We start from the raw sequence: 15,441 nt of genomic DNA, 5'->3' as shown, positions 1-15,441 counted from the left end.
ACATGCAAGTATAGCCGAAATCACAGCACACCTATTGTCTTTATCTTATGTATATTTGATCTCATGGTCCCTCTAAGCGAGATCCCAATTTCGTCGGTCCTCCGACGTGACGTCTCCGTTCCCTCCTTCAGGGAACGAGGGTTACATACGTAACCGAGACGATTCTTGTTCAGATAAACTTCTTGGAAGGGAGAGCTGGTTATTAAGTCTTAATGGGTTGCGTTTCACTCATTATTTCATATTCATTCTGTTGTCTGACAACAGAAACAATAAAACATATAAATGAAAAAAAGAAATTTAACTGCATCAAAATACAGTATGTGGGCACAGAGAGGCAAACAAATTTAATAATAAATAATAAACGTACATTTTGCATGTTCAGAAGAAGTGAGCTGCCCTGTCCTGCGAAAATGTAAACAGGCTTGTGTAAGTAAATTGCTCAGTGCAGGGTGCGAACTACGGGGGAGCAAGAGGGAGCTCGGCTCCCCTTAATAAGACATGGGCTCCCCTGAAAACGGGATTTGTGAAATTTTGGGGGGTCTCAAAAATATTGACAATGTGTTATTTTGAGTGCAATTTCAGTTTTGTGTAATGTGATCATCGTGGATTATTATGTGTAAAATTGCAAAAATAACATTAATTCATGCATGACGGCGATTTAAACCTAATTCCCTTCAATAAAGATAACTATACATGCTATTCTTGTCATGAGCATCAAGGTGTGGGAACGCTGCAGTGCAAATTCCACTCATGTTTAGTACATGTTAACGCAAAGATTCGTAGAAAAAATATAAACGTTGGACTCTGTGGTCGATTTTGTGTTAAGGTAAGGCATGTTATTCGAAATTATGTGTTGTGACTGGGTTGTTATAGGTCAGTGCAGTAATGGGAACCTGGTATTTCTATGTTTTTTTTTCCATGTGTCTAATACACATGAACAAGTTCTTTGAAAAAACATCTATAACCTTTAAAACATGTCTAGTCTCCATGCTCTATGTTGAGTAAACTCTAAAAAACACTGGGTTAAAAACAACCCAATTTGGGTTGTTATTAACCCAAGTGCTGGGTAAATATAGGACAGAACCCATCTTGGGTTAAATTTACCCAGCAAATTGGGTAGCTAATGGGTTTATTCATTTTTACTATATCACTAGCTTATTTTTTTACTTAATACATTAAATAATGTTTACAGATTAACTTAAATCATCTAAACTTTTCTAAAATACTCCACACAACCACTGGTTTGCACGATAACGTCCTTTATTTTCCTTTATTCATCATTTACAGCACTGTTTATATCGTTTTTACAGTTTTTCTCAGTCGTTTTGGTGCATTTCTCAAATCAGAAATGAAATGATCAAAACTACTTGTTCAACCTCCACATCATCTAGTCCTTTGTACACATCATAAAAGCAGTTTCTCATTCTTTTGAACAAGTTGTGATTGCTTTGTTACATTCATGTAATTGATTATGTACATTTATCTGCGGTTTCCTACATTATTAGTTGCTAATGTAATGTTGCTCAAAATGTATTATAGTTTTCTGTGCAATAGTCTTACCCCTAAAAACATCTAGTCTTTAGTTCATCGTATAAGTCATTAAATGCAAAATAGTTAATCTTCAGTACTCCAGTTCTCTTAAATAGCTCAAAGGTGCATCTCATGAATCTTCAGTTGGAAAGCATATACTGTATAGACAGAGGATAACACAAGAGTTACAAATTTTGACAATGGACGTTCTTATTTTTTTATTTTCATCTTTGTGCCCATATTTCTTTTTCCTTTTCTATATCACAATGACATTGTAATGTGTGTTTTTTTTTGGTCAGACCACTAGTAAAAGTGTAACTGGGAATTCTATCCAGTCTCTTTCAATCAATATCCCACATACAGTAATGTGTAAATTAGTATTTTTGAAATGGATATATGGCATACATAAGCATATGGCATACTGTTCAATACAGTAACTGTCATCCAAAATGTTGCCATAGTTTACTTTAGGTAATACTAACAAAGTGCACTGTTATATTGACAACATGACTAAGCATTTTGACTATCTTGTTTGTGAACAATGGCACAAGTACTTTTCATTCTGATGGCACTGATATGTTCATTGACATAAATACTTACTTTTGAGAGATGAGCTACAGATTTTGAGTAAGTTACAGGCTTTTGCAGGTAATCCATTGTGTGGTGCTGTTTGTACGAATTGTTTTGAGAAATGCACATACTTTTTTGCAAACATTAAGGATGATTTGAGAAATGCTCCAAAGCGACTGAGAAAAACTGTAATAGGATATACATATTGCCTATATTTAAACTCATTTAACAAACATTAGAAGAAAAATTCAACATTAAACAGAAGTGTGATCGACCAGTCTCTGTTATTCTGTTTCCACCGTAACAGCGCTGGAGTCGTGTTTGGCTGGGAACTGCTAACGGACCGCCGCCCTGCGTTTCACTCTAGCCGAAACATGCTGTGACTCCATAACCTGCCAATAAACAAACAATAATCACCTGAGGACATACAGCACAGTAACGATTTTATAGATTAAATAAAATGTACACAAACCTGTATTTTACTGAAGAATGCATCAATTCGATGGCGCTTAGAACTGCTCTCTCGTGAAGAGAAGACGCAAAATCCCCGCGATAAATAACTCAACCACTGGGTTACGTCTGACCCAGGATCTGAGTAACACAAAAACTACCTAAACATTGGGTTGTTATGTCTGACCCAGGAGCTGCAAAACAACCCAAACACTGGGTTGTTACATTTGACCCAGGAGCTGGGTAACACAAAAACTACTCAAACACTGAAAAAATAACCCCAAATAATGACCCAAAAGGCTCAACCCAGCATTTGGGTTAAAAAAGTAACCCAGGATTTTTTAGAGTGTATGGTTTCACTAATAATAAACATACATTTGCATAAAGCATCCGTATTTGTCCATGTCCATGTTGAATAGAGTATTAAAAACTTGAACAGAGTTAAAATGTGCATTTAGAACAGATAAAAATGTGCAATTAAATTGTGATTAATCACGAGTTAACCCATGACACTCATGCGATTAATCAAGATTAAATGTTTTAAGCGATTGACAGCCCTAATTTATATGCAATAGAAGATATCTTATGTAGAGGTTTTTTTTTTAAATCATTAGTTATTAGCATTTTTTAATATCAGCATGGATTAAAGTGAATTTAACGCTGTTGCTGAAGTTCTGAAATCTGCAGTCTGTTCGGTTGAGCTTAGCTACCACAACTCTTTGCTTTTCAGGTGACTGTGCCAAATTCTGCCTTTATATGGCTGAATGAGCACAGTGATGCAAGAGCCACTGGCCAAAGCCTTTTCTCCCTGCTTTCTTCTTCTCTTCCTTTATTCTCCCTCCTGTGACTCCAGGGTTGAGTGAGCAGCAGCCTTTCCTTTCCGTTCCCCTCGCTTCTGATCTCTGCATGAGCCCTCTGTTGTGGAAAGCATTTTTACTTAGATCACGAGTTTTATGACCCGAATAAAGATGGTGCTGTTTTGTTATTCTTTGACAATATACAGCCACAAACAATTTGACATCATTTCCTCTCAGCTGCAACAAATGACAATAAAACAGAGTGACTGATGATGTCTCCTTATTCATTTTACAGCGTCTGGACTATGAGACCAGAAAGGCCTACACCTTTAAAGTAGAAGCTTCAAACGCAGCTCTTGATCATCGATTCCTACATTTGGGACCTTTTAAGGACACTGCCACAGTGAAAGTGAATGTTCTGGATGTGGAGGAACCTCCTGTCTTCAGCCGGCTGTCTTATAGAATGGAGACATATGAGGACACACCAGTGGGCATCATCGTCGGAGCCGTCACAGCTGAGGACCTAGATGTAGGCAACAGTCCTGTTAGGTATGTGAGAAGCACACAAACACACAGACACAGATGTGGGTCAAATCGAAGCACTCACACTTTTCCTCACCTTTAAATACATGTGTATATACACAACGTCCTGTGGGAATTCCTTTCAAAACCACTCTACATGAACAAGTCCAAGTATACTAGACAACATGAAACAATAACAAACCTGTGGTCCCATGGGTTTAGTCCATTGGGCAATCTTGTTTTGAGCAGAGCGTGCACTGCTTTGATTCAATCCACTCTGACAAACTTCTGGTGCAGTTTGCAAGCGTGGACCTTATTTAATGTGGCACGTTTGCTTTTTTTAGGTCTTCATTTAAGTGCCTGAAAGTGTTAGCTACAATGTTGATGCTAAAAGCATCTGAGAGCATAAGACAAGTGCAATGTCTTTATGAAAGCATTTGTTTTAATATGAATATTTCATGGAGGTACATCAATGGAGGTGGTGGTATAGAAACTCTCAGCTCTTGTTAAATATTTCACATCTTTGGATTGTCTATTTATTATATTTAGTGTTCATTTTAATTAATGTGGATTTGATTTTTTTTTTCTTTTCTCTTTCAGCAATGAGTGGTAATTATTTTGTGTAAGATATTTATTGTTATATATAGATTTATTAGGTTACACTTTATTTGAAGGTGTCCTTGTTACAGTGTAATTACATTTAAGTACTGAGTAATATTAATGAACTACATGTACTTACTATATGGTTAGGGTTAGGATTCGGGTTACTTGCATGTAATTATGCATAATCTAGTGTTATTATATAATAATAAGTAAATGTAACGTGTAGCAAGGACACCTTAAAATAAAGTGTTACCTTTTATTATATTAGTTTTTGTTACATACAAAGTACCTTTTGTGGGACGGACATTAAACAAGGTGAAAGGGGCATTTCAGTATTTGTATTACTGCGCTTGTCTGTGTCTGCATATTCCAGACCAGGGGTGCCCACACTTTTTTTGTGTGGGGGATCTACTTTTCAAATGAGAAACTCACCAAGATCTACCAAGTGAAAAATAAATAAATAATAAAATACATATAAAATAAAAAAAATAAAAAAGCTTGTTGGGATGTATCTTTATATTGCATTCATTTAATTTTTTATTAAAAATAAAAAAATAAAATAATGTTCAATTCTTAGTACCCCCTTAGAACGGTGCCTACATTTACCTAAAGCAGTGGTTCTCAACCATTTTTACTCCAAGACCCCCTTCTCTCCAAATCAATACTGCAAGCCTAAACTTTTCTATTCACTAAAACCTTTGTATTTGTTATTACTTTCCAATTACATGTATATTTTTTAACAAAACAGGTTCAAGATAGATTTAAATATTCCATGTTCTTTTTTGCAAACATATTTTGCAAAAATGTCATTGCAGATATTCTATACAACTTAAAAATATGTAAAGCTCAATTATACAGTCATTTTAACTTATAAGCACAAGTCAACCTGCCATACCAATCAATACCACAGAGAGATGCCAAAGGACTGCATATAAACTACTATACGGGTCCATTCAGAATCACTAAACACACCAAAATGCAAATGAAAAATGAAACCATTCTGAACTCAGCGATCTGAAGGCAGCTCAACGCCACAGTGAATAGTTCCTCTGTCAGAACACTGTTTGGAGCATTTAGGCTACTAGTGTGACACTGGCTTCTTTTATCCAGCCAAGAGCTGTAGTTTGCGTATCATATGCTCATACAGCGGTTTTGAGCCGCCGTTCAGTCTGTAGCTTATTTCACACAGCGCGCTGAGAAACGGTTTGCTGCTCTGAAACACAGAACATCACAGAATACGTTGAGAAGTGGTGCTGTTATTTATGTGTGTATATATATATTTATAAGTAAACTGATTTTTGAACAGACTGTGAGCTACAAGGCTGCATTTTTACTTGTTTAACATCAAAATTCTGGTGAAAAGCTACATTATGACTGGGTACACTTTACAATAAGGATACATGAATAATCATGTACTAATGCCTAAATGAATACTTAATTAATCAAGTACTAACGATTATTAAAGTTGTTAACTAATCATGAATTAATGAAGAGCTATCCTTAACTACGACTGTAGTCATATGGATTCATTTTAGCCTTAATTACATGTTAACACATGTTTGATAGTTAATGCATTAATTACCATTTATGGGTAAACTAAATCAAACAGCATCTTTAAGAAATAATAAGAAATACTCTGGCTTTGAAATTAATTAAAATAATTTAATATCATAATTTGAGCTTTTGACATCTTCAGCTTCATGATTGATCTTGTCTGTTTTGTGTTGTTTTCTTTCCCTTTAAACTCACCCTGCTGTGACTTAAATAAAAATAAAACCTCAAAATCCACAAAGAACATTTGTAGAACAATCCTGAACAAATGCCCGGAAATAGTTCTCTGTCCATCCAGACGCAGGCCGTGATGACACTGTAACTCCGCTCTCTGACTTCTTGAAAATCCAAACCACATCTCTTAACAGGGGCTAAATACTCGCTGTGTTAGTACATGTGTATTTGATAGTAAGTATAAAATAAATCATGAGCTGAATTTAGTAGGTAGTTAACAGCGAATTAATTATGATTGGGCCAACATAATGCATTAACAAGCCATGAGTTATTGTTGGTGTATGGGTTATTAATAATGATTTAGTTATGATGGGCCCCTCAAAATAAACTCATGACACAATGTATTAACAATCATGAAATAAAAACCATTAAACATGCTGTAAGTCATCTTTATTCATTTACACCACCAATACAACAAACAATCTATCTGGGTACTTTGTTGTGTATTTTCAACAGTTTCAATATGAAAAATAACTTTTTATATTTATTCAATATACAGTATTTATTGAATTTTGGGAGGGGGAAAAATCAGTTTTTATAATAAATCTTTAAAAATCAAAATCTGGATTTGAATTTGTTTTGCTATTATAACCTATAGATGCTATGTGAACGTTTGAAACAGAAAATAGTGGTTTTCATCTTGCCACTTTCTTGGTAAAGAAAACACATTTTTACTGGATGGATTTATAGCGTTTTGGAACCAAACTCTTATTACCAATTAGACAAGCAAATCATGCCAAAAGAATGCTTTAGATTCAGCTGTACTTTCTCTCATTAAATGTGAAGTAAGTATTCTTGTACTTTTGTCTTTTTTTGTGGTTTTCAAATACTTTTTTGCTTCAAATCAAAGTTTGTAATGTTGTGATTCACCTTGTAGCTTGTTGTTTGTTTGTTTGTTTTTTATTCCTATGGGGAAAATGAAGTGGATGGGCACTGTTGCACTGTATTGTGGCTGATATACTTGCATGTCTCATGATATACAGTACATTATGCACCACGCATAACTCTGCAATGTACATGCGTTGCAAAAAATATGAATCATGACTATAATACATTCCAAACATGTAACACCATTAGATCTGATTTATATATTCAGAACGCCTCCAGTCAGGTTTTCTTTATTTAAAATGTATAACTTACTAAACTTACCCAGAGGATGGAATATAATGAGGGGTGATCTGACAGCAGAACTGAAGTTTGTGAAGTGCAGTGTTCAGCAGCACTTATAGAAGAATCCAGTTGAGACTCTGGCTGAGGTTTTGCTTGTATAGCAGAAAACCTCGGGCGAGCAGGTAGAGAGACACCTGAGACAGAAAGGAAGGGGCAGGAATGTAACCCTGATAAAGGTCTGGTGCTACAGGGAAAAAGCAGACTTCCTCTTTCTTTACTGATCCACTAGGTTGCTTATATTAAAGAAACGGGGGTCTCTGCAGGTCACAGCAGTGGGCTGAAAAGTAGCAGACTAGTTTAAAGAGACCAAGAGTGCTCATACACATGCAGACAGAAAGCAGAAAGTGTACAAATATTATTCTACAACATCAGCATCTAGTGACCGATTTTATGTATTTAATCAAATTTATATAATTAGAGTTATTTTTAATAAAATAATTTAGATATATAATAATTGATATAGTATTAACACACACACACACACACACACACAATGGAAATTTACTTTATTATTATTTTTTTTTACAAAGTCTCCTCCTCTGACATCATAAATTCCCATTGTGCCAGTGGATATGGAGTAATTTTGCAGACTTTGGGAAATGAATTGATGGAAATGTATTTACTTTAATATACATTTATTTCAGGGCTCTATACTGTAGATGGCAGTCAAAACTTAAATCAGAAAGTTTGTGAAGGAAATTATTATACCAATTAAACCTACATTAGCTGTATGTTAAGTCAATGAAAATCCAACAGAAATTTGTTTTCATTATCATCTATTAACACAAGACTTTCAGCCTTCTGATGTTTCTAAACAAATCTTTTAAGAAATCAACACAGTTTCAAACACTACCCTGCAGTTATTTTTTTTCTGTTCACTGAAGCCTCTCCCTCGTAGCAGGAGGACGTGACCAGGCCCGGATTGGCTAATCGGGAGCACCAGGAGGATTCCCGGTGGGCCGGTCTGTTTTTTTGGCCGCGAAGGCCGGTGTTGTCATGCCACTGAGTTGAACTATGCTGTTCCAAGGCTGCCTGCACTCATTGCAGCCCCACTCTTTTTATTTATTTTCTCGCAGGCCATATTATTATTTTCACCAGATCATATCAGTAACAAATTCTCAATTGATAACTAAAATATATAACTAATCATTCTTTTTGCGCAAATAGTTGTTTTATTTGTGAAGCGTCCGCTTTTTTATTTTACAAAATCAGTTTGGGCGAATGCAAACAACTTGTTGATCATGAGCCCAACATTCAGCACGGCAGGAAAACATTTAATCTACCTTTAAATGGGAAGACGTCTTTCATTGTAAGTTAATGCTGTTAAATAGAGAGGGGAAAAAATGCATTACAAAAAATAAATAAATAAAATAAAATAAATACTTGCGTAGGCTATTCTTAAACTTGGACCTCATTACTGAAGTAAAAATCCAAGCACCAGAAGTGGCCCACACTCTCTTAAGTTTTCTTTAATTGAAAAATATGCATTTTCATTCATTCAAAGCTATAGTTGCAATATTTTAGATCAAAACTTTAAGTGCCATTGTTTTTAAAAAAATGCTTGATTGACTGACATTTCATAGACCTTCAGTTGTTAGATTTTCAAATTTCATGCCATTTGTAATTTCACAGTATTTTCACCTCCTTAATTACACGTGTGAAGTCACAATTCTATAATGGTACAATTTACTCAGGCCGATGACATTTTTTGCATGACATTTAAAATTATTTTTAGAATAATTGTACATAAATAGGTTAAGCAAAACAATTGTGATTATTTCTGAGAACGTTTTAACTGCAGGCAGACTTAGGCCTACATTATGGTACAGTACAAATATTTGAACATCCCTTATTATGTCCCTTATTTTCTTAAAGAATAAACACTTATTTTCTACAAGAATAAACACTCTTTTCTTAAAGAATAAGATAAAGAATCACAATTGTCCCTTATTTTCATTAATTGGCAATGATGACGTAATTATCTTTTGACTCCCCTGACAGCGGAACCTTGCTCAAAAAAAAAGTAATTGTTGGAGATATGCAAGCAAAAAATCATAGATAAAAAATGTATAATAGAAAGCGCAAAGATTTCACTGAAAAGGCCAGTAAAAAATAACTAAATAAATAAAATAAAAAAACCCGTAAGGCATGAAACTCCAGGGCTGAAAATGAGTCCCACTCCGGCCCTGGACGTGACTGTGTTTTTTTCTGCTAAGCAATAAAGTGCAATGGTGCCCATCCACTTTTTCACTGACCGTGGTTCTGGAAATATGTTTTCTATTATTATTATTATTATTATTATTATCATTATTATTATTATTACTTTTTGTTTTATTTATTTATTTACTCACTCCCAAAATAAGTCTTCATTAAAGAGTTGTAAGCCATGAATCACGACATTTAGACGTTGATTTAAAGCAAGACAGTATCAACTAGCAACCTCGTGGTTATAATGGGAAGATACTCTTCCAGGAAGAGTATGCACTCCATGGCCTTATAGGGTGACCAATAATGGAGCCTTATTCACAATTAAAGTGAGAATTAAATAAATAATAATCGTTCTGCTTTTTTCCAGTCAGAAATTCAGTCAGAAGTAGAACAAGACCGAATGGAGCTGAAGTACTGTAGATTCAAGACTCAAACACTGAATCCTTTGGGCTAGATCAGTCATGAATTAGACTCAAAACTGACTCACTCACTGGTGGCCATCTACTAGCGTAGCCTACAGGAAGGGCCATTAAACGAATCAGAGAAGGAGCCTGCATGAGTCATTTGTTCTAAAAAAAAATTACAAATGATTTAACTCACTAGAAAGACTCCATTATTACCTTTCACCTTTCACTTATTGAATGTCCCACAAAAAATACTTAAAGAGATAGTTCACACAAAATTAATTTACTCTCATGTCGTTCTGTGAAACACAAAATTATATATTTTATATGTCTCAGTGTATTTTTCTATACATTGGAAGTCAATGGACACCAAAACTGTAAATCATCACCAAAAAACAGAATTTTATTTTTATTTTATTTTTTGGTGAAATACTGTATCTTTTTAAATAATCGTGAAACTCTGGGGAAAAAAAACAACATTTTATATGTGAGTTCTAATTCTAATCTTTACCAAAGGGACCTACCTAATGAAATTCCTTTAATTGAACAGAACATGTCTAATCTGGTTGATCAGTTTTTTTGTTGTCGTTGTTGTCTTTGATACATTGGTTTGTAGATATTCTGTTGAGTGGAGAAAGGACTCTGAAAACCACTTTGACATTGACCCTGTTGAAGGAACTCTGTCTGTCAGTGAAGCCCTGGACAGAGAGAGAAATACAGAACACAACGTCACTGTTGTAGCAACAAAAGTTAGTAAGTATGGTGGATTGTGTTTTATCCAGATGCACAGCCTAGATAACCAAGCAGGTTTACATTCATAAAAAAAAACTGTAGATTGAAATGGGGATAAACATTTATACCAGTCCATATTTCTAAAGACCACATCTCCATCTAGTGGACAAGAATGAAAGTACAGCATTGCTTCACTCATACCAGCTCAAATAAAATGTCAAAATCATAAATAAAAGACCAATCCAGTTAAAATAAGAGATTTGTCAAAAGACCAAATAAATAAGTAAATTATTTTGCATCAAGCTGATTTGCAAATGAAAAGCCACAAATACAAAGTTTTCTTCAGAAATTAATGATCCAGCAAAAATCCTTTTGTTTTTGTAGCTACAATGGATGTATTATAAGGATTTATTGTAACATGAAAGCAACTTCAAAATTATCAGATCCTCAAGAGTATTACTGGGCGTCAGTATAACACGTCAAAAACTTTCGGAATTCTTCATTTGTCCTATTTATTTCCTTTTTCAAATATGTCTGACATTTTTGCCGTTTTCACTGATCTGATTCATGGACAATACTTTGTTTGTTCTTTCAGACAACCCCCTGCTGTCCAGCAAAGTTACTGTCACAATCAAAGTGCTGGATGTCAATGAATTTCCTCCAAAACTTGCCTTTGTATATGAGACATTTGTTTGTGAAAATGCAAAAGTAGGACAGGTAAGAGAGTGTGTGTGTGTGTGTGTGTGTGTGTGTGTGTGTGTGTGTGAATAACATGTGCTTCAATTTGAGTTTCTGGGCCTTTTTGTTGGTGCTGCAGTGAATTAATGTGAGAGAACTGTGCCTTGATCTTCTCCTTTCATGCTGAAAGAGAGCTACTCCCAGTACAACGCTGCCTATCCGTGTCTCCCTATTCAGTCTTTCATACCAGAGAGTGAAGTTCCCTTGCTTATATGTAGAAATGTGCGGAATAAATGACACAACAAAGCCTTTTCAGAATTCACTAAAGACAGTCAACCGATCAACACAAACCCTTGAAGACGTATGCAATTTTCATGGGGAAGCAATTATTAATCAATTTACATACACACAATACTAAGAAATTCCTTTAAAAATATTTAAACAAATGGTTTAAACGTATTTAAGTATGTTTAATACGTATAATAAGTATACAAATGAATCAATGCTAGCACAAATGTAGTTTCTTTAGCATTTACCAAACTGTATTGTTTAAAAATTAGAAGTTCATATTTTTTATTAATTCCTCATTTGCACATCTATTCTGAATATGTAGAGCATTTATAGAGTATTCATTTCAATTTAATGGAAATTTCTTAAGACAAGTGAAATGTTTAAATCTTAAAACTGGATTATTTAAATATATTAATAATCAATGTGTTAGTATTTACTAAATGTCTGACAACAACAAAAAACAAAAGATCATGATAAATATGAATACAAATGTAAAAACAAAAGTGAATATTACACACTTAAAAAAAACTGAAATATTTTTGGAGGCTGGAATTTTTACTTTTTTTATTTTTATGAATGATCCTTTATGCCTGACAAGTTAAAATATACATGATCATTGTTAATACTAACAAATGTGTAAAAACAAATGCTTGGATATGTGTTCAAGTTTTCAAACTTTTTCCCAGTTAAATATGCAGAAACAGCTGTCTTTGAAAAAGCATAAACACTAACCAGCAATGGCTCAGCCAATAGCTTGAGTTAGGGGCGGGACTATCTGTATGTCCAACCAATGACAGATTGGTTGATGACTTGTTAAAGTGTTGAACCTGTTTAAAACCAATCATCTGCGTGTTTTTTCTTGTGCTTGGGGAATAACATTTATTTGCACACATTGATAGTAAGAAAACATATTCATAATATACTAAGGGAATGGAGTACTAGATAGTTTTCTCAGCCACGTAAAATCCTGTCAATCTCTCAGAATGCTTGACTTTGTCATCAGAGATCTGTGGAGTTGGCAGCGCACCCGTCATAAGTTCTGCCCCATGTGGTTGAGTCATAAAGGCAGTAAGCAACCTCAAATAATGCCTTTGAGGTTTGATGAGTCAAGCACGTCAGCTCTGTCAATCAAACAGACTATTGCTGTCTCTTCAACACTATAAGTGCTTTTACGAAATATGCAAGCTCTTTCTGTGGTGATTTATTCAGTTGACTGTTCTCTAGGTGATTCAGATCATCAGCGCCACAGACAGAGACATGCCTGCTGTCGAGCACCGATTCTACTTCAAATCCCCTTCACAGACCAGGAACAGAAACTTCACAATCAGGGACTATGGAAGTAAGTAGGAAAGCTGAAGATTTTATTATTTTTAAGCACATAACTCATCACTTAAAGGTATAATTCACCCAAACATGAAATTGTCAAGTGGTCTTTTTCCAAAAGTATTTTTTACATTTGTTTGTTCCATAGGGATATCAAAATATTATTATGTAAAGAATTCTAAGATATAAACCATCAGCTCCCAGATGAATCATACAATTTCACATAATTTCAGTTTAAGTAAAAATGTCTATGAAATATACTTCACTACACACACTACTGTTCAAAAGTTTTGGGTCTTTTTTAAAGAAATTATTCAGCCAAAGATGCATTAAAGTGACAGTAAAGACATTTATAATATTCTAAAATATTCATATTTTACATAAATGCTGTTCTTTTGAAATTTCGTTTCATCAAAGAATCCTTAAAAATATATAATGGTTTCCACAAAAAAATGTTAAGCAGCACAACTGATTACAGCATTGATAAGACATTTGATTTATTTATTGCAATGAAATGCTGCCACAACTACAATTTTTTTTGCTGTAGATTTAAATGTATTCATCATTTATTCACACAAAGTTGTTCCAAATCTGTGTGACTTTTGTTTCTGCTCAACACAAAAGAAGATCATTTGAAGAAGGTTTCAAATATTTTAGTTAATGTAATGAAAGAAACTGGGTTCCAAAACAACATTTTATTTTATTTTAATTATGTATTCATTTATTCAAAATATAATCTTTTTCATTTTCATTGTTGGGTGATTTATCTCTTTGAAGAAATATATTGAGGCTATTTTTAACTGAATGTATATAGACTTATATTAAAGTCTATAGACCTATAATCTGATATTCAAAAACATGTTTACAGTAAATACACTTATATATGAAATCACCTGGAATATTCCTTTAAAGCTGCAATATACAGTATGTATTCATCAGCTGTTGATGTGTCGTTGTACTAAAAGTTGGTTCAAAGAGATTTTTTTAGGCCATGTTATTCAGAAAAACAACATATATATTATATATATAACAGTATCTACCGGGAGAACAAACTCTAAAATACCCAAACTAGTGCTGTGACATGAATAGTGGTCACATCCCAGAGCAGCACATCACCACATGATCCATTTGTACAGACGCCTACAGCCTCGCTGCCTGCTCCCGAGCTCCGTCCCTAGTGTTCTCAGCACATGAATATCATCAGCTGTGATTCACAGAGACAGGGTCACTCAGGGCTACACAGCCAAACAGGCACAAGGTGTGCTTTAATGGCTCCTACCTTGTCAAGAGAAATCCCCCAGTTGTCCAGGCGTAACAAACCCCTCATGACAGGGTCAGTCGACCTTCCAGGCGAGGACAAGCACATCTCAGCACGTTGACTCAGTGCTATGAGTGCCAAGCAAAGCCCTCACCATCAGATCAGCAGGTGCCTGCCCTGCTGTGTTTTTAAGCTTGATTTAAAAGTATTTTCAATTTCCTTTGGGTCATAAGAAACACTTGGCTAGACACTTGAATCAAAGAGGATGGGCTATACTGACTTAAATGCTTAAAATCTTAATTTGTATCTTTTTTTATGTTTGAACTGAATTATGGTGGTATTGAATGTGCACTCAGTAATTGTTTCCTCATTTTAGAATATCAGTAGCCTAATAAAAGTTGTTTTATTTTACATGGAGCAGGATTGTATGCATGTTTTTGAACAGTAAGATTTGTAATGTTTTTAAAGAATCTATTCTGCTCACCAAGCCTACATTTATTTGATCCAAAGTACAGCAAAAACAGTAAAATTGAAACATTTTTACTGTTTAAAGGGAACCTATTATACCCCTTTTTACAAGATGTAAAATAAGTCTCTGATGTCCCCAGAATGCATATGTGAAGTTTTAGCTCAAAATACCACACAGATAATTTTTTATAGCTTGTTAAAATTGACACTTTTAGGGTATGAGCCAAAATGCGCCGTTTTTGTGAGTGTCTCTTTAAATGCAAATGAGCTGGTGCAGCCGGCCCCCTTTTCAGAAGAGGACAGAGCTTCAAGAGCTCAAGCACCGGCAATACCGGTGCTGGCCTTTGCAAATAAACATTCCACTATTAGTACAAGTCTGTTATCTTTACAGAAAACGTACTCTGTTTAAAAGTCAATCACCTGATTGTACTGTGCATAATAAATTATCGTTTATGAATTACACAGACAGGGAGCACGGCGCAATAAAAATAATGACAGCTGGTCTCATTGTGCCTTAGCATGCTATCACAAACTTTATATGTCCCACGTGTGATTATGAGCTCGAAAAATTCAAGCAGTCAACTTCACATTGAGCTGCGGTAACGAACCTAATTTCCCTCTGGGGATTAATAAAGTATTTCTGATTCTGATT

General features: G+C 34.7%; 1 protein-coding gene across 2 annotated transcripts in view; it reads left to right on the top strand.

The window, feature by feature from the left end:
* cdh12a (cadherin 12a) overlaps positions 1-15,441 on the top strand; it is a 64,689-nt gene that overhangs the window by 42,517 nt on the left and 6,731 nt on the right. For both annotated transcript variants that reach the window (XM_016271125.1, XM_016271132.1), the window contains 4 exons: positions 3,643-3,896; positions 10,656-10,792; positions 11,367-11,488; positions 12,965-13,079. In XM_016271125.1, the coding sequence (XP_016126611.1) occupies positions 3,643-3,896; positions 10,656-10,792; positions 11,367-11,488; positions 12,965-13,079 (628 nt within the window). The remainder of the gene's footprint in view (positions 1-3,642; positions 3,897-10,655; positions 10,793-11,366; positions 11,489-12,964; positions 13,080-15,441) is intronic.

Source organism: Sinocyclocheilus grahami, unplaced genomic scaffold (assembly GCF_001515645.1).
Source record: "Sinocyclocheilus grahami isolate Dianchi unplaced genomic scaffold, SAMN03320097.WGS_v1.1 scaffold5.1, whole genome shotgun sequence".
Lineage (NCBI taxonomy): Eukaryota > Metazoa > Chordata > Actinopteri > Cypriniformes > Cyprinidae > Sinocyclocheilus > Sinocyclocheilus grahami.
The sequence above is the reverse complement of the archived record's forward strand: the minus strand, read 5'-3'. Positions and strand labels throughout refer to the sequence as shown.